General features: G+C 54.5%; 1 protein-coding gene across 1 annotated transcript; it reads left to right on the forward strand.

The window, feature by feature from the left end:
- The first annotated feature begins 7,225 nt into the window (after positions 1-7,225).
- DLX2 (distal-less homeobox 2) lies at positions 7,226-9,755 on the forward strand. Its single transcript, XM_004375507.1, has 3 exons — positions 7,226-7,987; positions 8,471-8,655; positions 9,172-9,755. The coding sequence occupies exons 1-3, from the start codon at positions 7,588-7,590 to the stop codon at positions 9,580-9,582; spliced, it is 996 nt and encodes a 331-aa protein (XP_004375564.1). The 5' UTR covers positions 7,226-7,587; the 3' UTR covers positions 9,583-9,755.
- The last annotated feature ends 10,422 nt before the right edge of the window (positions 9,756-20,177 follow it).

Consider the following 20,177-nt stretch of genomic DNA (forward strand, 5'->3'; position numbering starts at 1 on the left):
GCTAACTGAAAGGATGGAAGTTCAAATCTACCCAGAGGATCCTCTGAAGAAAGGTCTAGTGATCTACTTCAGAAAAATCAGCTGCTGAAAACCCTATGGAGCACAGATCTACTCTGACACACGAGGTCCTCATGAGTTGGAGTCGACTCCCCGGCAACTGGTTTAGCGGTTATCTAATAAATGTTGGATCACAATTCTTTTACTGTGATTCTAGCCTACAGAAATAATTGGACACGTGGGCAAAGCTCCAGAGGATATTCACTTATGTGTTGTTTGCAGTAAGTGAAATACTGGAAAAGGGGATAATTAAATTATGGTGCATTCCTTATACAGCCCTTTTTTAAGAAGTGGTTGTTCTATAACTACTGACATGGAAAGAAAATATTTTTTTAATAATAATGTAAACCATTTGATCCCACATTTACAAAACAAACACATATGTTTGCATATACTTAAACGTGTATGTGTGCAAATGCACAGACATTCAGGAGGGGCTACCTGGGGCCTTTTGCCCAATATGTTTCTAATACTGTTTGATTCTCTGACAACCAGTATGCATTACTTTGTAATTTTTTAACAATAATAACATTTCCTTTTATTTTAAAAGGATGCTGAAAAGAAGGAAAGAAAAAAAAAAAGGATGCCATGAGCAGGGCTAAGTTACCCAGAAAATAGTCAGTCCCTGTGAATAATTGCAGGGCTCCTCCCTCCCTCCACATTTTCAGAGAAGTGAATAGAAGCAGTCTGAGTTTGCTACACAGGGAAACTACCATGGAGTTTGCCCAGAGTATTCAGTGGGGGTGGTCCAATGCTGCACAGCGTTCCCCTCCAGTGTTAGCTCTAGGGACTCTTCCCCTACCTAGTACCAGAACCGCACCTGGACCACCCACTGCTGTCTTGCAGCTCCAGGCCAGTGGACCAGTGCTCTGGAGGAGGACCCCCACCTGGAGAGGGCCTCCTTACACACAGCGTGAGGAAGTAAGGCAACATGTATGCCATCTAGGTCTTTCCAGCTTAAAACGTGCAAGGCCTAGGCCGACGAATGCCAGTTCTCAAGGCAAACCCAGCAGCAAAAGAGAGAACGTGCAATAGGGTGTTCCAGGCAATAACCCCATGAATAAACCCAAACCCGCTGCCATCGAGTCTGACTCATAGAGACCCGATAGGGCAGAACAGATTTTCCAAGGGGCCGTTGTGGATTTGAACTGCCAACCTTTTGGTTAGCAGCACAAATCTTAACCACTGCACAACCAGGGCTCTGACTCCATGAAGAAGGTATAGTTATTACTCGCATTCTACAGATGCAAACAATGAAACACTGAGAAATTAAGTACTTTTCCCAAGGGCACACAGTAACGGCAGTGGTTCAACCCAGCAAAATCTGATTCCTGAGCCCACGTCACATGTCGACATCTAGTCTTTGCTGCCAAATGAGGTGGCACAATTCTTTTAGTGTGTGATTGGGGTGGGGGGAGGAGTAGAAGGGAAAACTCGGGGTTAGAATATTCATGTTCAAAAAGAAAGGAATCAGTGCCCAAAAGGGTACTCTGAGTTCCAGAATTTTTCTTCCAAGTTCCTTTTCTCCTTCTTGTGTGTGTGGGGGGGGGGTATGCATTAGCCATTGAATAAACAAGTGAAATGGGCCTGGCTAGAGTCTAATATCTGTAGGCAGAAAGTGAAATTGGCTCTGAAAGTTCCAGAAGCATGCTGAACTGACAGTGCAGCACCGTGAACCTCCGGCAGAAGGCACACGGTTGTAAATGTCGAGTATCCGGTGGCAGCACTGGGGTCGCCTCCAGCCCTAGTGTGAGGAGTTGCCGTTTCAACCTGAGAGCCGGAAACTGTCCTCTAGGCGCCGGCGGGGACTCAGAGGACAGGAGGTTCCAGGACAAAGACAACGCTCCCCTCCGCGCTCCCGGCGCAGCCCCCGGGGCGCAAACGTCCCCTAAGGCGTCGGCTGGAGCAGCGGGTCCGTGGAGCTGAAGGCCGGGAGCTTAGGGGCGGGAAAGGTCAGAGACTGGTTTTCTTTTTTCCCCAGGTTAGAGAACATACTCGTCGTCGACAACTATTCATTTGAATACCTCTCACCTCACAGTGTGGGTGCTGCTAAAGTTCAAAATGCACATCCCAGCGGTCTGCATATCTGGCACTTTTGTCGGGGAGTAGGGAGCGGAGAGTAACTAATCTCATCATTGTCTTGGGGACGGGGGAGGAGTTACGGTAATCCCATCAGCGTTCGTGGACCTCACGACCTAGGCACGGAGATCTGGCAATTTTTAGCCATCTAAGGAGAACGCGTTTCTCTCACCCGCCGATGCACGCCCGCCTAAGCGCTGAGTATCTGCGCCTGTCCGCAGGGACCAAACAGGCCGCCCGCGAGGCACTGCGGGGACCCTCTGCCCCGCCGGGCGGCCTGCGGGTCAGGAGCCCTGGGCTTTCGCTCCTGCACGCGCAGGTAAATCCTAGTTCACGTTCAAGCCCCTGGGGCTTACTCACACCCCAGCAGGTAGCAAAAGTAATCCCAAGACGAATCCCAGCGAAGGCAAAACATCCGGCCCCCGAAACTCGGTTCTAAGCAAGGGGCCGGGGGTAGGGGTATCTCCCACCTCTCGCCCTCCCCAGCGACCCCTGATCTGTCCAGGGGTCCTCCCCTGGTCCTTCCAGGAAAACCTCCCGCTCACAGCCCGCGCGCCTCCTAGTCTCTCGGGGAAGACGGGGGGACCCCCTTCCAGTCCGTGCGCGCGCCTCCTGCCTCCTGAGTCTGCACGCGCCCCAACGCTCTGAACCCATCCGAGGGCCGCCCGCAGACCCGCGGGCCGTTCAGGGGCTTTGCGCATCAGCCAATTGGCAGAGTCTGAGGCGGGTGAGGCGTGCTCAGCCTCCAGGCTACCAATGCCCCTTCGCGCCGTACTCCGCTGAGCTTGTAAGCACCAAGTCCAGGAGAGGTGGGGATGGTGCCGTCTCCTCCGGTGCTCCCCAGGCCAGAAACCCCGCCCCGAGAGACAACGGCTTTGCCTCTGGCCCAGACCTAAGTTCGAGTTAGCCCTCTGCTGTGTGTCCTTAAGCAAGTGATTTGGTCTCTCTACGCCTTGATTTCTAGAGTAGATATTGTGGATAATATTGTATCCACCTAGGGCAGCTATCAGGAGTCCATGAGATAAAGAAGGTCAAGGGCTAGGCAGAGGGCCTAGTGCTCAGTAAACACTCAAATGCTGGCCATGACCATTAGTTATTGCAATATACCCTCTTTCTCCACTGACTGCAAGCTACTGAAGGACAGGAACCCCCAGCGCCTGGCACATCGCCTGCCCCGGTAGGCAGGAGAGGAGTGGCTGGCCGACACTCAAGTCACGGGGGAGAGAGTAGAGCGAGGGATTGCTAAAGATGCAGAAGTCCGAGACAATCCCTGAGCTAAAGGCGAAAGGAGAGGCGAAGATGCGGAGGGGGGCCTGGGGAGCGCGGAAGTCGGAAGACCTGGGGCTACCCACCCTGTGCACGGCTGGTTTCTGCCATCTCAGCACCCGGCCCAACTCGGGGTCCCTGAAAGCTTTTCCCGGGGATTTTTTCCCCCAATGGATGTATCTGCATTGTGTCCTCTCAATTACCGCCTGGTCTAGTCAGGAAAAAATGTGGGATCCAAGGACGTAGACCCTGGAGCCAGGGACCCCGTCCGCCTAAGGGACAAAAGGGGGAGGGAGCTGACGGCCCTTCGCGCGGGGAAAACCAAGTTGAGAACACTAGCAACGAGACAGGATCGGGCGAGAGTTGTCCCGAAGAAGCTGCGATCAGCCATAAGGAAGAGACCGTCTGGTCGCGGAAAGGCGGGGCTGGGATTCTCATAATCCAAACGCCTGCCCTGCCCCAATCTTCTGGAGGTCTCGGACGAACCCCAACGGAATTCGAAAGCTCAGGTTCCCCAAGCTACTACTTCAAGGAAACGGACAGGGAAGAATGGTCCCGAACGGGCATTGCCTCTCTCGGACCAGTGGCCCGGAAACTGACACCCTGAGACTCTCCATGAAAGAGTGCGCAGTGGGGCGCACGGGAGATCCAGCAGCAGCGCGTGTTGTCCTCGAATTGAGTGTGGTAGGCCTGTCCCTGCTGCGCACAAAGGGCACCCTGGCGCCCACCCCGCGCTCCCTGCCAGCAGGGGGCATCTTCTTCCCAACGGTACGCCTTGGCTCTTCAGTGTGTGAGTACACAGTTGTTATGTGCCCCCAAGTCGATTTCAACTCATAGCGATTCCATGTGACAGTAGAACTGCCCCATAGGGTTTTCTAGGCTTTAATCTTTATGGGAGCAGATCGCCAGGTCTTTGTCTCCCGGAAGCGCTTGGTAGGTTCTAATCGTCAACCTTTCGGGTTACCCTCGGTGAGGACGGCCAGTTAGCCTGGCAAAGGCAAAGCGCTGGACCAGGCGAAGCCCTGGAATCCTGACCCAGGCCAGAGTGGGACAAAGTGTTAAAAGCAAGGCGCAGACCTGTCCTGCTGGGGTGCTCTCGGTCTGCTGGGATCCTGGAGCTGTTCAACCCAGGCTTACAGTAAATACCCTGCGGTTTGCGCTATGGCAACAGGGAAAGCCGGCTACTTGGCAAAGGGGGTGGGGATCTAACTCAAAGGAATTCGTTTCCGCCCTGGAGTCTCAGTGTCCGTCTGTACAGTGGGAATGATTATGCCCTCTGCCTGGCGCAAGGGTTGTCAGAGGATCCCACGGGAGAAGGCAGCAAGACCTGTGACCAGAAAAAGTGCCCTGGTGACAGCCCAGTGAGCACTGCATGCAAAGCGAGAAGGTCTCAGCCGATAGGATTGGAAGGACGCAAGGCCAGAGTAGAGACACCGAGTTCCCCTCTAGCTCCCTGAGGAGTAAAACACTGGCCCAGCAAAGAAAGAGAAAACCCAAACACAGAGAAGGGGAAGAGGGTGCCTGAGGTAGAGGAAGAGGCCTGGACTTCATGCAGGTGCCCTATTCTCCCAACCTCGGTCTGAGGCCACCCTCCTCCCCCACACACCCTCTCAAATCACTTTGGAGAGGGGCATCACCAGCTTTGAATTGTGGGCAAAAGTCAATTCTCTATCAGACCATCTTCATGACTTTGTACCACAGTGAGGAAATCATTTGGATTGTGATGCAAGTAACCAGACAATTGGGAAATCCAGAGTTGTAGCCAAATAATCAGAATTAATATCTCAAGACTCTACTTGATTCTCCAAATGTAGTTATGGGTTTTCCTTCCTTCTCTCTCTCTCACCTTCTCTGCCTCTCCTTGCTCATTGCTACACACACACACAGTCCCTTGTTTTCCAGATAAAGGGGGACTAGAGTCATATTGCCTTTCAGGAAGATATCATTTTTCAGACCCCAGTCCACCTGGACTTAGGCTGTTAATGGAAGCGTGGGTACAAATAAAATACAACAAATTTGCCACCATGAAAAAGTCTGGAGGACATCCTTAAGGTGGAAACAAAGGAGCAGAGAGCACAAGGCAAGACTATAGTAATTAGGTTTCTTAAATTTCATTTTCAGGGGTTAAAAATGTGTCAGTTTTAGGTCAAACATCTACCACTGTGGGGGCAGAAAGAAAGATCTAGAACTTGTAGCCAAGACACCAAAAGGCAATCTTGATTAAACATCAGAGGTTAATTTTGTAACTGGGGCCCAGAAAGCAGGAGACAGAGCTCCAGGTCAAGGCAATTAAACTCACCCTTGCCCATCTAGGGGCCTTGCTTAACCAAAAGGAAGGCTGGGAACTAAATCTAGGCAGACTTGAAGGCGGGATTATCTGCCTCATTATTCCGCTAAGAGTGCGTTGTGTGGATGCTGGAGTTTTAATTACACGCTTGCTTTTTCTAGGGAAGAAGACCAAAGATCATGTTTTTCAAAGTATCAACTTGTTTTCCATTAGGCAGTTGTTATAACAAGCTCTTTCGGCGACATGTTATGTCTTTAGGAAGGGGTGATTCAGATGGCGCGCACTAGCACAATTTTGTGGCTTTTAATTACTGTTTTGTTCTTTTGGGGGTTTCAGAGGCTGGCGCCTTGGCGTGATTAGAGTGTCTACTGGGCCCGCCACAGCTGTGCGCACCGCCCACCAGGTGGCGCCACTAGCCAAGCGCTGCCTGCAGACTCGGCGTCCGCGTCCACCAAAGACGCGTATCCCCTACTGCTGGGCCACGATGCCCAACCATCAAGTTATAGACATATACTGGAGGTCGCCACCTCATATTTTTAAAAAAGAAGAAATTGCAGTAGAAGGGCAGAATAGGGCCTAACGTGTGAACGTGTAAAATAGGATTAAATGAAATGCACGGATTAAAACTTTTTATATTGGTGTAAATTTACCGAGACTTGATAAATTTAGGATCGAGACGACTCTCTCACCTAAATATTATCCCACTTCCTTTTTTTAAGAACACAGAATTTGGAGTTAAAATGAAATTTGAAAGCCATCTGGTCAGTCCGGTCTAGCTTTCCACCCCAGAGAGGAAATCCCCGGGATCATTTTTCGGGTATCAATTAGCCATCAAATAGACGTAATTACTCAGAGCCTCTGCGAGTCAGCAAAGTACAAGGGGAAGTTGTTTCAAATGTGTTATTAACTGTAATACCTTCAAGTTTATATAGCTTTTCTCTCAAGCAACAAGGGAAAAATCGTTTAAATATTATCTAATTAATTGTCCTAAATATCCCTGTGGGTTGGTTAGGAAGCCGGTATTTATTGCACGTAGTTTATGAATCATTTAAATCAACTGCCTATGTCAAGTGCCGAGTGGCTGACAAGAGTAAGTGCCAGACACTTCGAGGAAAAGCGGAGCTACAGTTGGCCTGCCTCTTGGTACCGCTTTATTTTGATTAATGTGTTTGACAACTAACCTCGGATCTGAACGTATGCATCCCTGGTACTGGTACGTACTTGGCACACACAATGGGGTGGGGGATGCCACTGCTTCTTCCTCTGCCGCTCGGTCTTCACAACTTCTGTCCTCCGGCCTCCGGACACCGGGACGCCCCCCGCCCCAAGTCCCTCGCCTAGCTACTCCTATCCAGCAGCGGCCCTTCGGCACCCGCGGCTGCTGCTGTGAGCGCGGGGTGACACCCGCCCCCCAGGCGGGCGTTCCCGGGAGCCCCCGTCACGCGGCCTGGCCCTTCTGATTGGCTGTTGCTAGGTGACGTGGCCTGCGCTCACGTGACGAGTGTTAAATGCCTACCCCGCTGGAGCCCGCCAGGCAGACAATTGTAAAGCTGCTCGGGGCCGCTCACCTGCTCCCGCCTCCCGGAGCCCCGGCCCGGCCCCTCCACCCTTGCCCCCTCCGCTGCCCGCCCCCCACCCGATCCCGAGTTGGGCAAGGAGCCGAGCCGGCTGAGAGGAGGAGAGGATGCGGCCGGCGGCAGCTGTCCGGAGCAGCGCACGGTGATCGCCTCCCCTGGAGGAGGAGGCGCCTAGACCGTTGCCGCTTTTCTTGTTTTCCTCCCCGCCCTCCCACTCCCGCGTAATTACATTGGCTACTGGAGAGGACAGGGAGAGACTGAGGAGGCGCCTCGGTTCCCCCGCGCGCCTGCCACCCCTGGTCTTTCCCGTCCCAGGCCAGGATGACTGGAGTCTTTGACAGTCTGGTGGCTGATATGCACTCGACCCAGATCACGGCCTCCAGCACGTACCATCAGCACCAGCAGCCCCCGAGCGGCGGCGGCGCCGGCCCCGGCGGCAGCAACGGCAGCAGCAGCAGCCTCCACAAGCCCCAGGAGTCGCCCACCCTCCCGGTGTCCACCGCTACCGACAGCAGCTACTACACCAACCAGCAGCACGCGGCGGGCGGCGGCGGCGGCGGGGGCTCGCCTTACTCGCACATGGGTTCCTACCAGTACCACACCAGCGGCCTCAATAACGTCCCTTACTCCGCCAAGAGCAGCTACGACCTAGGCTATACCACCGCCTACGCCTCCTACGCGCCCTACGGGACCAGTTCGTCCCCGGCCAACAACGAGCCTGGTATGCATAACGCTGGTGTTAAGGGTGCTGAGTCGGTCCAGTTACTAAGGTGGGTAGGATAAAAATGTGTGGGGCGGAGGTCTGTCTGGAGCCCTGCTGCCCGCCGGCTCCGCGCACTTTACCCTCCCCGGCCTCCACTCTGTAGCGGGTCACCCGGTACGTCCTTCGCGCACAACTGGTGGGACCGGGTGGCCATGGAGACCGAGTGGGCACGCAGTACATGGCTCGTGGTAACCCTGGTTTCTTTCCACCTGCTTCTTTCTCTCCGGTTTGTGCCCATCTTCCCGTTCCCTGGAAGGTCCAGCAGCCGGGTTCCGGGGAGGCTCCGACCCGCGCGTTGCGAATTGCGCCGGGGCGCGGCTCAGCGTCTCCAAGAACCCGCCTTCCGTCTCAGGCCGAGTCCCCCGCTGGGCCCTGCAAACGGGCGGGAACTATTGGGCTCCTGGGGTTGTGCGCCTCTTAAACGGTTGCGTTTCCTTGCAGAGAAGGAGGACCTCGAGCCTGAAATCCGGATAGTGAACGGGAAACCAAAGAAAGTTCGGAAACCCCGCACCATCTACTCTAGTTTCCAGCTGGCAGCTCTTCAGCGGCGCTTCCAAAAGACTCAATACTTGGCACTGCCCGAGCGAGCCGAGTTGGCGGCGTCCCTGGGCCTTACCCAGACTCAGGTGGAGGCTCGAGGCCTGCGGGGGCGGGGGGCGCCGGCCCGAGCTGACTGGAAAGCAGGCGGATTCATAGGAATGTTTTTTAAATTTTTAAAGTAATTTTAAGGATTTTTAGGCCCGCGCCTCGGGCGGCCTAGACTTCGCGGAGGCCCAAAGCTGAAATCCCCCAGTGGGCCTCCTCGTGGGAGGGAAGGAAGGGGACACCGTTGGGGCAGAAATCCAGTACCACGTTTGTCTATCCGCGCGCTACTAATTAAGCAGGTAAAATAACTGGCCCTGTTAACCCCCTCCTGCTGTCACCGTCACCACACACACACCAGCAGTCTCGGGCCTTTTGGGATTACCTCTCAATGGAGCAGGAACAATCCGAGCCTCTGAGGCCGCCGCACGTGACCTGCTTACCCGCCCTGGACCTTCGGTGCCCACTCTAGCCGGCCATGGTTCTCATCTTCGCCTCCTCCCCTCCCCTGCCCTATGCCGAGGTGCCTCCACTAACGCTCTGGTCCCTTTTCCACAAAGGTCAAAATCTGGTTCCAGAACCGCCGGTCGAAATTCAAGAAGATGTGGAAGAGCGGCGAGATCCCCTCGGAGCAGCACCCGGGAGCTAGCGCGTCGCCACCCTGTGCTTCACCGCCGGTCTCGGCTCCGACCTCCTGGGACTTCGGCGCACCGCCGCGGATGGGGGGCGGCGGCGGCGGCGGCCCGGGCAGCGGTGGCAGCGGCGCAGGCAGCTCGGGCTCTAGCCCCAGCAGCGCGGCCTCGGCATTCCTGGGCAACTACCCGTGGTACCACCAGGCCTCCGGCTCCGCATCCCACCTGCAGGCCACCGCGCCGCTGCTGCATCCGACACAGACCCCGCAGCCGCATCACCACCACCACCACCACCACGGAGGCGGGGGCGCCCCGGTGAGCGCCGGGACGATTTTCTAACCCCACCGAGCCTAAGCCAGAGACTGAGAGCAGAGACCAGTTAGCCTCAGAGCTCGCCCCCCCTCACCCAGAGCCAGAGGCTCCCTCCTGCTGGCCCGCTGCCACTACCCACCCCTCCAAGAGGCTGCGGCCCGGGCGAGCCCGCCCCAGGCCCTGCTCCGTCGCGCGGCCACGGAGCTGCTTGGGACTGGAGTCGTCTCCACGCCCTGTGCGCTGGAGCTCCTCTTGGGGGAGCCGGGCAGCAGCAGCGTGGCGAAAGCCGTAACCTGCAGCTGCATTGCTGACCTGAGCCCCGGGCCTCGGCCGTGTGGTGCCCCGCCTCGGCCTTGCCTCCCCTCCCTTATCCTCCCCGCCCGGCGAGCCCGTCCGGCGCCGTCCTCGCCCCGGGCCGCGAGAGGGCTGCCTCACCCGTCGGAGAGGCGTCCAGGCCCTCAGAGGCTCCTTTCTCCTCCTCTGCCCCCAGGCGCAGCTCCAGTCGCTTCGGTTATTGACCTCCCGGGGTCCCGCCTGCCCCACGTGCCCCCTTGACCCGGGCCGCCCCGCCGCTTTTTTCCTGCCCTGCTGTTTGCAGCCCTCAGAGCCCCCCTTCCCGACTTAGTGCTGCCCCAGGAACGCTCCTTAGCTCTCTCCTCATCAATCACCAGTGGAGTTTTTTAATTTTTATTTTTTTAAAAGTTTAGGTGCCTTTGCGGATGACCTCATTTTGATGTTGGAGAAAAAATGATTTTTTAATATGTGAACATTGCAAAAAAAAGTGTTTAAATTATCTTTTTTAAAACCTATTCAGGATTATTAGCCTGGACTTGGACACGGAGTTTGTAAATAAAGGTGTCTGTGCAGATTTTCCCACTGATTTATTTGTATAAAAATACTCATCTTCGCGGACTTTTTTGTAAGCCTCCTGTGAAAACTGAGGTTTAGCAGTGACCTCAGCAACCTCTTCGTTTTATTTTTTCCCTTTGAAAAATTTCTCAGTTACATGAAGCTACTGATTTGGATTTGTTTTGTCTTATCCTAAGGTCTTTGTTCTTGAAATGAACGGTATTTTGGGGTTATTTATTATGAAAACAACATGCTCTTAATGTTGATTTTACAATATGAAGAGATTATTTAAATAAATTATTGTTTTCATTGGATGTGTGCGTTTTTTCGTTGGGGCCAGCGCTCCATCGGTCACGTGCTGGGAGCTGAAGCCACCGCCCAGGCCGGGAACCTGATCATCCGAGACGACATTTCCATCTTTCAGAGGCTGCGAGCGCGGTGAGGCGGGGTGAGGCGAGGACCCGCGCGCTTGGTGCACAGCCGCCGGAAGAGTTCACGCTCCGCCCCCGCCCAGGTCGGGGCGCGGGGTTCGCCAGCTCGCGGCTCGGTGAGTCACTCAGCGCCGGGCGGCTCCAACCTCCGCCCGCCGGGCCTCTCCGGCGCCGGCGCCCCTCGCCGGGGCTGTCTCTGCCGCCCCCGCTTCCCCCGATGCGGGCCGGGACTTACATCTGGGCCCCCGTGGGGACCTCCTGTCGGGGGCCTGAGGGCTGCTGCTGCCGGGGGTCAGACCTCTACACGAAATCCTCATCTCCACTTGCCCCGTGGCACTTGGGGGAGAGCGGGGCGCTGGCTGGGCGGAGGACTCAGTGAGTCAGTCCACCCAGGCACTCGGGAGGCGCGGTTGGCTGCTGTGAAATGCCGGGCGACCCTCACACTCAGGGCCGCGGTAGCACACACACTTACACTTGCACAATCACCCGTATATACTATCACACACTCTCACAGTCACACTCATGCTCTCATACATTCACACACTCAGGCACACACAATGACACACACTTGAACAGTCACATACACAATCACACACACATATAACCACACGCAGACACAAATTCACGTACACTCACACATTTACACACACACTCTCACATAGACTGATACACAAACTCACACATGCACATATCACACTCACACAGAGACTGATGCATAGTTCTTTAAGAATGGCATCTTTTGACCTCACACTCTGGGAGGAGAAAGTTCTACACATCATTCAGCTTTGCTTTCCACATGGGCCCCACCCAAGGAGCTTCCCACTTTGGAAGTGACCCTACTTTATGGCATCCCCTGCAAAGGCCAGAAGCCCTAGTGGCACAGTGGTTAAAAGATCTGCTGCTAACCAAAAGGTAAGCAGTTTGAATCCACCAGCCGCTCCTTGGAAACTCTATGGGGCAGTTCTACTCAGAGGGGCGCTATGAGTCAGAATCGACTTTAAGGCAATGGGTTTTGCAAAGGCCAGGGGTAGATGGGTAACGGAAGTCTAAACTAAAAGTCTCTTCCTTAAGAGGTGCTGCGGCCTACAGTTAGAAGCTTCCTAGCTTCAATTACTGACTAGCTGTGTGACCTTGGGCAACCCACTTAACCTCTCTGTGCCACAGTTTCCACATCTATAAAATAGGAAAAATCATAACAGCTATCTCCCAGAGTTGTGAGCACCTAATGAAGCACTCAATAAATTTTAGCTATTACTGATATTGTTGTATTGTCACAGTGCCACCAAACAGGCTTTGCTTTTGCCTGTGATTATGAGGCACAGTTACCCAGAGGCCTTTACTGTGTGGAAGAGCAGCGCCCTAGAACTGGGAGAACTCTGGCACTTTCTTACCTGGGAGCCTGAACCTCAGCCATCCTCTATGAAAGGACTGGCCTCTGCTGGAGAGGAGGGTGGGGGCAAGCCAGAGAGCTCTGCTCACCAGATCCAGGCCTCCTTTCCTCTAGTATGGTTATCCAGGCCATCTTTGTTGTATATATTCAAGTTGTCCTGCCAAAAAATAAAATAAGTGGCATCATCTCGGGGAGAATCCTAATTTTTCTGGCCAGATTGATTTGGGGCCTGCTCCCAGTTTGACTCACAACAGAGTATGGTCCATGGAGTTGGGGCCCTGGGGAAGGCAGGGAGGCTACACAAATCCAGTCTCTGCTTGCATTTCTGCATTGCTTTCCCAGGCCAGGGAGGCCTGGGCTGAAGCCCGTTGACCTGCGATCATGGGCTATCCTAGTAGCCGCTGCCTGGCAGATCCCCATCCCTTACCTCCCCCAGCTCCAAATTCCGTGGTTTCTTTAGTGCCAGTAGCTGGTGCCAGCCTTCCTCCTGCGGTTGACTGTGCCCTCCCCTCTTCTGCGCGCACTCCCCTCCCCCCTCCCGAAACCAGCGGCGGAGAGACGGGGCAGTAAATTGGCTGGTGTCGAGGATCTGCAGCAGACAAGATGATTAAGAGGCCTACGCCGGAGCGCCCGGGGCAGGGAATGTCAGCCCAAGTTGGAATCACGCAACAGGCCTTGGCATGAACCGAGCCTGGGAGCCGGGAGGGCGGGCGGCCCCAGCTCCAGGGTGGGCCGAGGCCCCACAGACTCGCCGGAGTCACCGAACCTGGCACCCGGCGGCGGCTGGGCCACGGCGCGCTTTTCCCCAGGGAGCCGGCGAGGCCGAGGGCAGGAGGGTGCAGGGGCCAGAGGAAGGGGGCGTTTCCGCAGACAAGGAGACGGGCAAAGAGAAGGGAGCGCCAGGACGCTCCTGTGTCCCAGAAGTGAAGGGGTGGTGAGAGGGAACGGGGGAGGGGAGAAACAAAGCCGGGCTGGGGGAGGCGGGGGCCGGCTCCAGCCCCGCCGGGGGCGACGCGCTGGCAAGCCTTTCTCACAGACTCCCGCCCCCCGGAGACGCGGAGCCCTGTGATCAGCCCGCCGCCGCGCCGACACGTCCCCCCACCCCCACCCCGCGGCCGCCTGCGCTCCCCAAGACGCGAATGAAAAATGGAAATGGGAAGCGGCGATATGGGCTCCTTACACTGGGAAAGCAGCCGCGATCGGAACGCATATAAATCTTCATTGTAATCAATCCCCTTCCATTTGCTCACGTGAAATATCAGGCCAGAGACAGGATGTGACAAGCGCTGGGAAGCAGGGGGGAGGGAAGCCGAAGAGTGAGGGATGCCAGGCCCTCCCCGCTCTCCTCCCTGGCAGGGCTGCTCGGGACTTGGGCAGAGCGTTAGCCCTGAGTGCCCTGCTGGCTGCACGCCTCCCGGGCGTGCCCGCATTCCCTGGGTTCCCGCCCCCGCGCTCGGCGACCAGCCACCCCGCCCCCGGCGCGGCGATCTGCGGGGTGCAGATCCCCCTCCCGCTGTCCCAGCTTCCCGCCGCTGCCTCGGGACTCCGGAGCTGGGGAGGGCACAGAAGAAAGGGAACGGATCCCGGGCCTAATCAGCGCGGCTGCAATATGGGACCATTTAGGAGGCTTCCCCTCGGCCTTCTTTCAGGATTACTTGTGAAAATTGTGAATACCCGTCCTGTGTAAGGATTTCCGAGACTGGTGGGCGAGTTTGCGGGAAGTATCAGGTTTGGTGGGGCGGAGAAAGCGCGAGAAGACCGGAGCTTTGTTTACAAACAGCTCTGTCGTAGGAGACCTGGAGGTAGTGGGAAAGCGGCTTTCCTCCGCCGTGAAGAGCCCCCCCGGAAAAAGAATTATATTGGGGAGCAGAAAGCCCCCCTTCCTTTAAAATGATCCTTCGTCCGGACAGTAAAACCCAGGCGCAACTCCCCACCCCCCATTCCAGCACTCGCGCAAAAGTCGCAAACTGCCTTCTTTCCCGCCAGGAAACAGCGACCGCCAGCGTCTTTAACCTGTTTAGGGTCAGAGGCCCCTTTGAGAATGAAGCTACAAATCTTCTCTTCCTCCTGAAATACAGACAGACCCCTTCTTATTCGACTTTGGGGTCCAGAGTCGGGGCAGCAGGTGGGTGGGGCACGATACTGGCCCCGGATAACGCGCGCCCCTGGCGCTGGCCGGCTAGGCTCTCCTGAGACTGGCGGCTTTTCGCAGGGTCGTGACGTCGAGAGCAGCCCCAGGGGAGCCTCCCCGCGCCGGGCCCTCCTTCCTGCCTGGGATCTGCGGGGCGAGCCATCACCACCGGAGCAGACGGATGCCGAAGCCCACAGCCCTCGGAGGCCCCCAGCCCTCGGAGGCCCCCCCGGCGGAAGTTCCTCTCGCAGGGACGGGTTTGGCAGTGATTGCCACAGTACAAGATGTTACATTCCGCCCTGGGGCCTGGGGCCGGGGGCGGGGGCGGGGGAGACAATTGTTTCACGAAAAGAAAGAGCGGGCAAGTCTTGAAGGAGCAGCCACTAGGCGCCTCCACGGGAGAACGCACGCAGTCGCCAGACAGACCTTTCTTCCCCGGCCGGCTCCCCTCTCGCCCTCCGGGCCCAGACAGAGCGCAAGCACTGCAGAGTCGCGGCCGTTTGCGGGCTGCGAGGCAGCGCTCCCGTTCTTCCGAGGCCTGTTTTGGGGATCCCCAGTAGTCCTGGGGCCACTGGCTGCGTCCGGGAGCGGAAGTGGCCCGCGCTGGGAGCTGGGGGGCGAGGGGTAGGCGCGGAGCCGCGGGAGGTGGAGAATGGCTCGACGAGGCCGACTGGGAACGCTGGGCAGAGTAGGAGTCCCAGGGCAAAGGATACACGACGGGGAGGGAAGGACTGGACGTGGAGCGAGGAGGACTTGGGCCGGCAAGAAACCAACATGGCGGGCCCCCAAGCTCCCGCTCGCCTCCTTTTTGTGGTTGTGGAGTCCTGGACACCGTAGGGGTGAAATTGTCTCTCCCTGAACTGGGGGGACTTCTGGCCCGGGAACCCAACCGAGTCCCGGGCGCCCCGAGCGGCCTCAGCCGCGCCTCGAGGCCGCATCCCCCTCCCCGGCCCGGCCTTGGCTTCTTAAAGTCGCAGGGTGTCACGGTGCCCGCGAGAAGCGCCGCCCAAGTGAGGAGTGAGTGCTTCTGCGGGATGCTATCTCTGGGCGGTGGAGACAAAAGAAGAGCCTAGGCGGTCGCGGGGCAGACCCCGAGAACGCTCAGCTCCTTCCCTCTTCGCCCCCACCCCCACCCCAAAGCTGCCAAGTAACAGGCTCGTATTCGCCTGCACCCGGCTACCGCTGGTACTGTCTCTGGGGCGATCACCGCCTCACACCACCTCCTCAGTTAACCAGCTCCCCCCTCACCCTACTCCCCGCCAACTGCCTCCAGGGCCCGGCATGAGGGTTCCTGGGCGCTGTCGTTCTGCCTTGTGAAGGGGGGTTTGCAAGAATCCGGGAAAGGGGCCGAAGGAAGGAGGAGGCGAGAATAGGAGGAAAAAGAAAAGAGGAGGAGGAGGTGGCGGGAGGGGGAATCTGGTTCAGTCACTTTCTTGCTCAGTTGCCGCATTTGAGGGTGGATGGCTGGGGCCTCTGGGCATCCGAGCCTAGGAGAGCAGGCGCGAGGGGAAAGGGATTCTCTCCCCGACACGTTCACAGGGAGGACAGTGAAAATGTGCCTTGGGTGGCCAATTTTCTCATTTGTCCCTATTAAAAGAAAAAGCCCAAGAAATTCAATTAAAGCCGCCCGGCCAAGGCGCTATTTGAGGCATGAATGTCTCCCCTAAAGCTGCAGCAATCATGTGGCATTAGACACTTCCGGAATCCTATAGCCAACCTGAAAAATCCCAGACCCCCTTTTCCCCTAATTTTTGCTCTGATCTGTAATTTTATCCACATTTGCACTAGTTTGAGCATTCTGGCTCTCCCATCTGAAAGCCTGCAATTACTATATAATTCTTCGCAATTTCAGATGTCCTAATATGGACTGTAATTTTTGCGCAAGACAATTTCCTGCTATTTCAAGCATCAACATTGTCAAAGTTGTATGTACATAATAAATGGGAATATCAATGCATAGTTTTTAGCATAACATCTTGACTCCTCGATAATTATATCCGTTCGGAGCCTACGCAGAATTAGCCTGAATTGCATGGTAACTGCTGCTGCTTTAAAATTTTTAAAAATTACTCATAATTTTCCCAAAGATTACCAAGATCTCGAGTGCACAATGTCATCAGCGTAATGAAGAGTAAACATTTATGCTAATAATCTGCAATTTTTTTCATCAGCTATAAAGACAGAGGCTATATAGCCGAAAATTTCAGTCCTATTCTGCAAGCGCAGCGCTGCAAAAAGCCTGCGGCGCTCGGAGGCGCCTGGTCCTGGGGACCTCTTTCCACTCTTTACTCTCGGGACAGGAGGATGGGGCGAAGGGATTCTTTTTTGTTTCCTGGTTTTGTTTTGCTCTGGTTTGCTTGATTTTGTATTTTTCTTCTATTTTTTCTTTTTTTCTTTTTCTTTTTCTTTTTTTTTTTTTTTGCCTATTTTCTCCCGTCATTCTCCCAGCCAAAAGCCGCATTCGACCCTTTTGATTTGGTGTAGCAAAGAGTGTGTCCAGATTATCTGAAATTGACACTGAAGAAGGTAAGGGTGGAAGCCGGTTTCATTTTTCAGAGGGTTGGAAGGCTGCGCTGCGCCCGCCGCGGCGGCTCCCGCTCCGGGAGTAGGAGGGTGGGGGAGTGATTATGTATGCACCAGCTAATTCTTCCATCAAAACTTCTTGTCAGCGATGTCAGGATTATTTTTTTTTCCTTTTATGAAAACACTTGGTGTTTCAGGAAGTGTTAATCCCTGAAGATTGGGGGATAAGGGAGGGGGTGGGAAAGGAGTGGGGGGGGGGTGACATGTTTCTTGAGCCTGCGGAAGGCACCCTTACTTAAGAGCCTTCTGCCTGTCTACTCTGGAGTTGGGGTTTGTTGTGGAGCTCGGGACTGGAGGAGGGTTTCTCTTAGTGATGGGAGGGGGGGCCACTACTCTCTATACTGCATACCACGGAGGTTCCTATGGCCATGTGGGATGAGGAACAGAAAACTTTGCTTTAGCCTACAGTTTCAGGGCGTTTAACCCAAGCAGTGGGATGATAAAAAACAGAGAATTCTGAAACTGGCTTATAAAATACACAGGAACAAAGAGATGGATACCAGGATAAAGATTCATAGCTGGGGGCCTGGATGGCTTCTTCCCTCCCAATTTCTCTTGATCTTGATTTTGATAGGGTTCTATATCCAGCACCAGACTTCCCTTTGCTTAGGTGACAGAAATGGACAATTTTTACAAGGGGAGGTATGTAGTTAATTTCTACATCAAATGACACTTTGAGGATGAATTCAGACTCTGTGCAGATAGCTGGGGAGTAAAAACTTTTTTGTGGCTCTTAAAACTAGTGCCAAATAAGGAAGGCTGAGGAGTCATCCAACCCAGCCCAGGTGCAGATTCCAAGAAGAAAGAAGGAAAAATAAATGATCAATGAAGGAAAGCTGTAAATTGTAAACATGTTTCCAATTTTATATTTTTAAATATATTGCCTAGATTTAGGAGCTGAGTTCTTCTGCAATTAGACCACCACTTGCAGGGCCCAGCAGCCCTGGAGGCTTCTGAAAGCCAAGACCAGTGAGGAGGGGGTTGGGGTTTGTTTCTTCTGCCCCACCTCCACCCCTATTACCCCTTTTATAGCCAGTGCATGTAAAAGAAGATATTAAAGAGGTATCTGTTGTTGGGCAATTTTGCTAAGTCTGTCTTCATTACTTCGATGCTGTGCATTTGCTAATTTGGAGGCCCGGCCATTGACAAGCTTGCTCCATACACCTGCAAGCAATTTGCCGGCTTCGGTACCGTAGAATTGCAGAGATGGCAGCTCGCACCTATTTGATTTTTTTTCCTTTTCTCAATGCACAGCAAATTTGGCTTTCAGTGTGTTATCTCTTTTGTTAATGCAAAAAGATTCCCTGGGCGAAAAAATTGCTCATAATTACCAGAGAGATGGGGAAACTGCATTAGAATAAATAAACCTGAAATTACTGTAATTATGTTGTGTTTGATGGGCCTGGCTTGTAATCAAGAAGAGAATACAGTGAAATGATGCTGACCCTCTTGGGTTTGCAGCTGTACGCGCACTTTGGGGTCTTTTTTGCAGAAAAGAGTCATTTTGATAATCATTAAGCTGTGTGTAACCTATTTCAGAAGTGTTTTAAAATGAGGTTCACATTTTTTGAACAAGGGAAAAAAAATCCCAAAATTGCATTTTGCCATTACAGACTCATACATAAGGAAAGGTTGTGTTTTCTAAGTGACAATTGTTAAGACATAATATTCAAAATCAGTATTTAATCATTATAATGAGGTATTGTTTAAATATAACCACCTTTAGATTATTCATAGTTTAATTAATATACTCATTATGAAAATCTTTGAATCAGATATTTGATGAACTACTTGTCAGTAACAAGGCAGCATTAATTAGGCCTATACTGAGATTAACATTTTTTAAAAGTACAACCGCTTATAATTATAAATACAGTCTAACTAAAGACCGCCTTCGTTGAGCTAAAACTAATAATTTCTCTATTTGAACTGTCAGCAAGAGATTATTAAATTAGTATAAGCTAATATCTCAAAGTATTAAAATCCGCTTGACCAAACAGATTTTGCCTGTGGCTTGAGGCTTGGGCCCGGCTGCCTTCCGGGGAGCCCCAGTCAGATGCGCGAGAGAAATTCCTCGCTGGCAAAGCTACACCTCACAGGGGAAACTAAGCTAGAAATGCCCCCTGTCCCAGGGCCCCGAGCCCAGCCTGGAAATTTGGTTCACTCTGTGTTTGAGGCCCATCCATCTGCCCGCATCCTAGTCGTGGTGGTCTGATCTCCTCTAGCGCTCCAGGTTCTGGGGGCCGGCGAGAGAAGAAAAGTTCCGATCCCAGGCCCGCAAGGGGCCTCCAGGTCCCGGGCTCCATCCCCCACTACCTTCCCGTTCCCCTTCACCACCCCTCCCCGCCGCTTCCTCCGCCCCTTTCCAAAGGGCGTCAGAAGGGCCCGCACATCTGATCTTTCACCAGCACCAATTGAAAAATGGGTGCTTGTCACAACACAGATCACTGCCTTCCCGGCTCTGCTCCCCACCGCGCGCCAGAAGAGACCCCCCAAAAGGAGGAGGGCCAGCCCCCGCGGGAAGCATCCTCTGAAGGCGGGCGAGGGAGAAGCGGGAAATCAACCAGCACAGCCCGCAGCTTCCTATACTGCCTGGGCTCAGCTGGGGTGTCTGAGGCTGAGGCTGGGCGGGGGCGCAGGGCCATGCGGCGGAGGAGGGAGCCACAGCTGGTTCTAGCCGCTCCCTAGCCCTTGTTCTCGGCGCGAACTGACCAGAGCGCTCAGCTGGAGGCGCCCCCTTAGAGGCCTGGCTTCGAGACTGTCTTGGAGTGGGGGTTCCAACTAGTTAGCCGAGCCCATCCTCCCCTCTCTTGCCACCTCCATTTCTCGAGGACTCAGGGAAGAGCCTGGATCATTAGGCGAAATGGGCCTCCCTCTCATTGATGGGCCCGGGTAGGGTGGGAGCGGCTATGGAAGGGCCGGAGTGAGATCTTGGACTGTTCTCTGTCCCCCGGAGCGCACTGATTGATTGGGGGGTTAGCCTGACAGACGTGTCCTTCAGTTTCTTCCTGGCGTCTGGCGGTGTCCTTTCCGCTATGGGATCCAGCGCCCTCCCGGAGAGCGAGAGCCGGAAGGCCGGATACGGGCAGGGGCAAGGGGTAAAGGGGGTTGTTTCTGCTTCTAGACCTCTCGTGTCGTGGCTAGATGGGGGGGGGGGGTGAAGTCTCCCAGAACAGCTGCCTTTGAACTCTGCCTTCATCCGCTCTCGGCCCAGCCTTGACGTCCCTTGGCTTCCCGA

This window comes from Trichechus manatus, unplaced genomic scaffold, assembly GCF_000243295.1.
Source record: "Trichechus manatus latirostris isolate Lorelei unplaced genomic scaffold, TriManLat1.0 scaffold00037, whole genome shotgun sequence".
Taxonomy (NCBI): domain Eukaryota; kingdom Metazoa; phylum Chordata; class Mammalia; order Sirenia; family Trichechidae; genus Trichechus; species Trichechus manatus.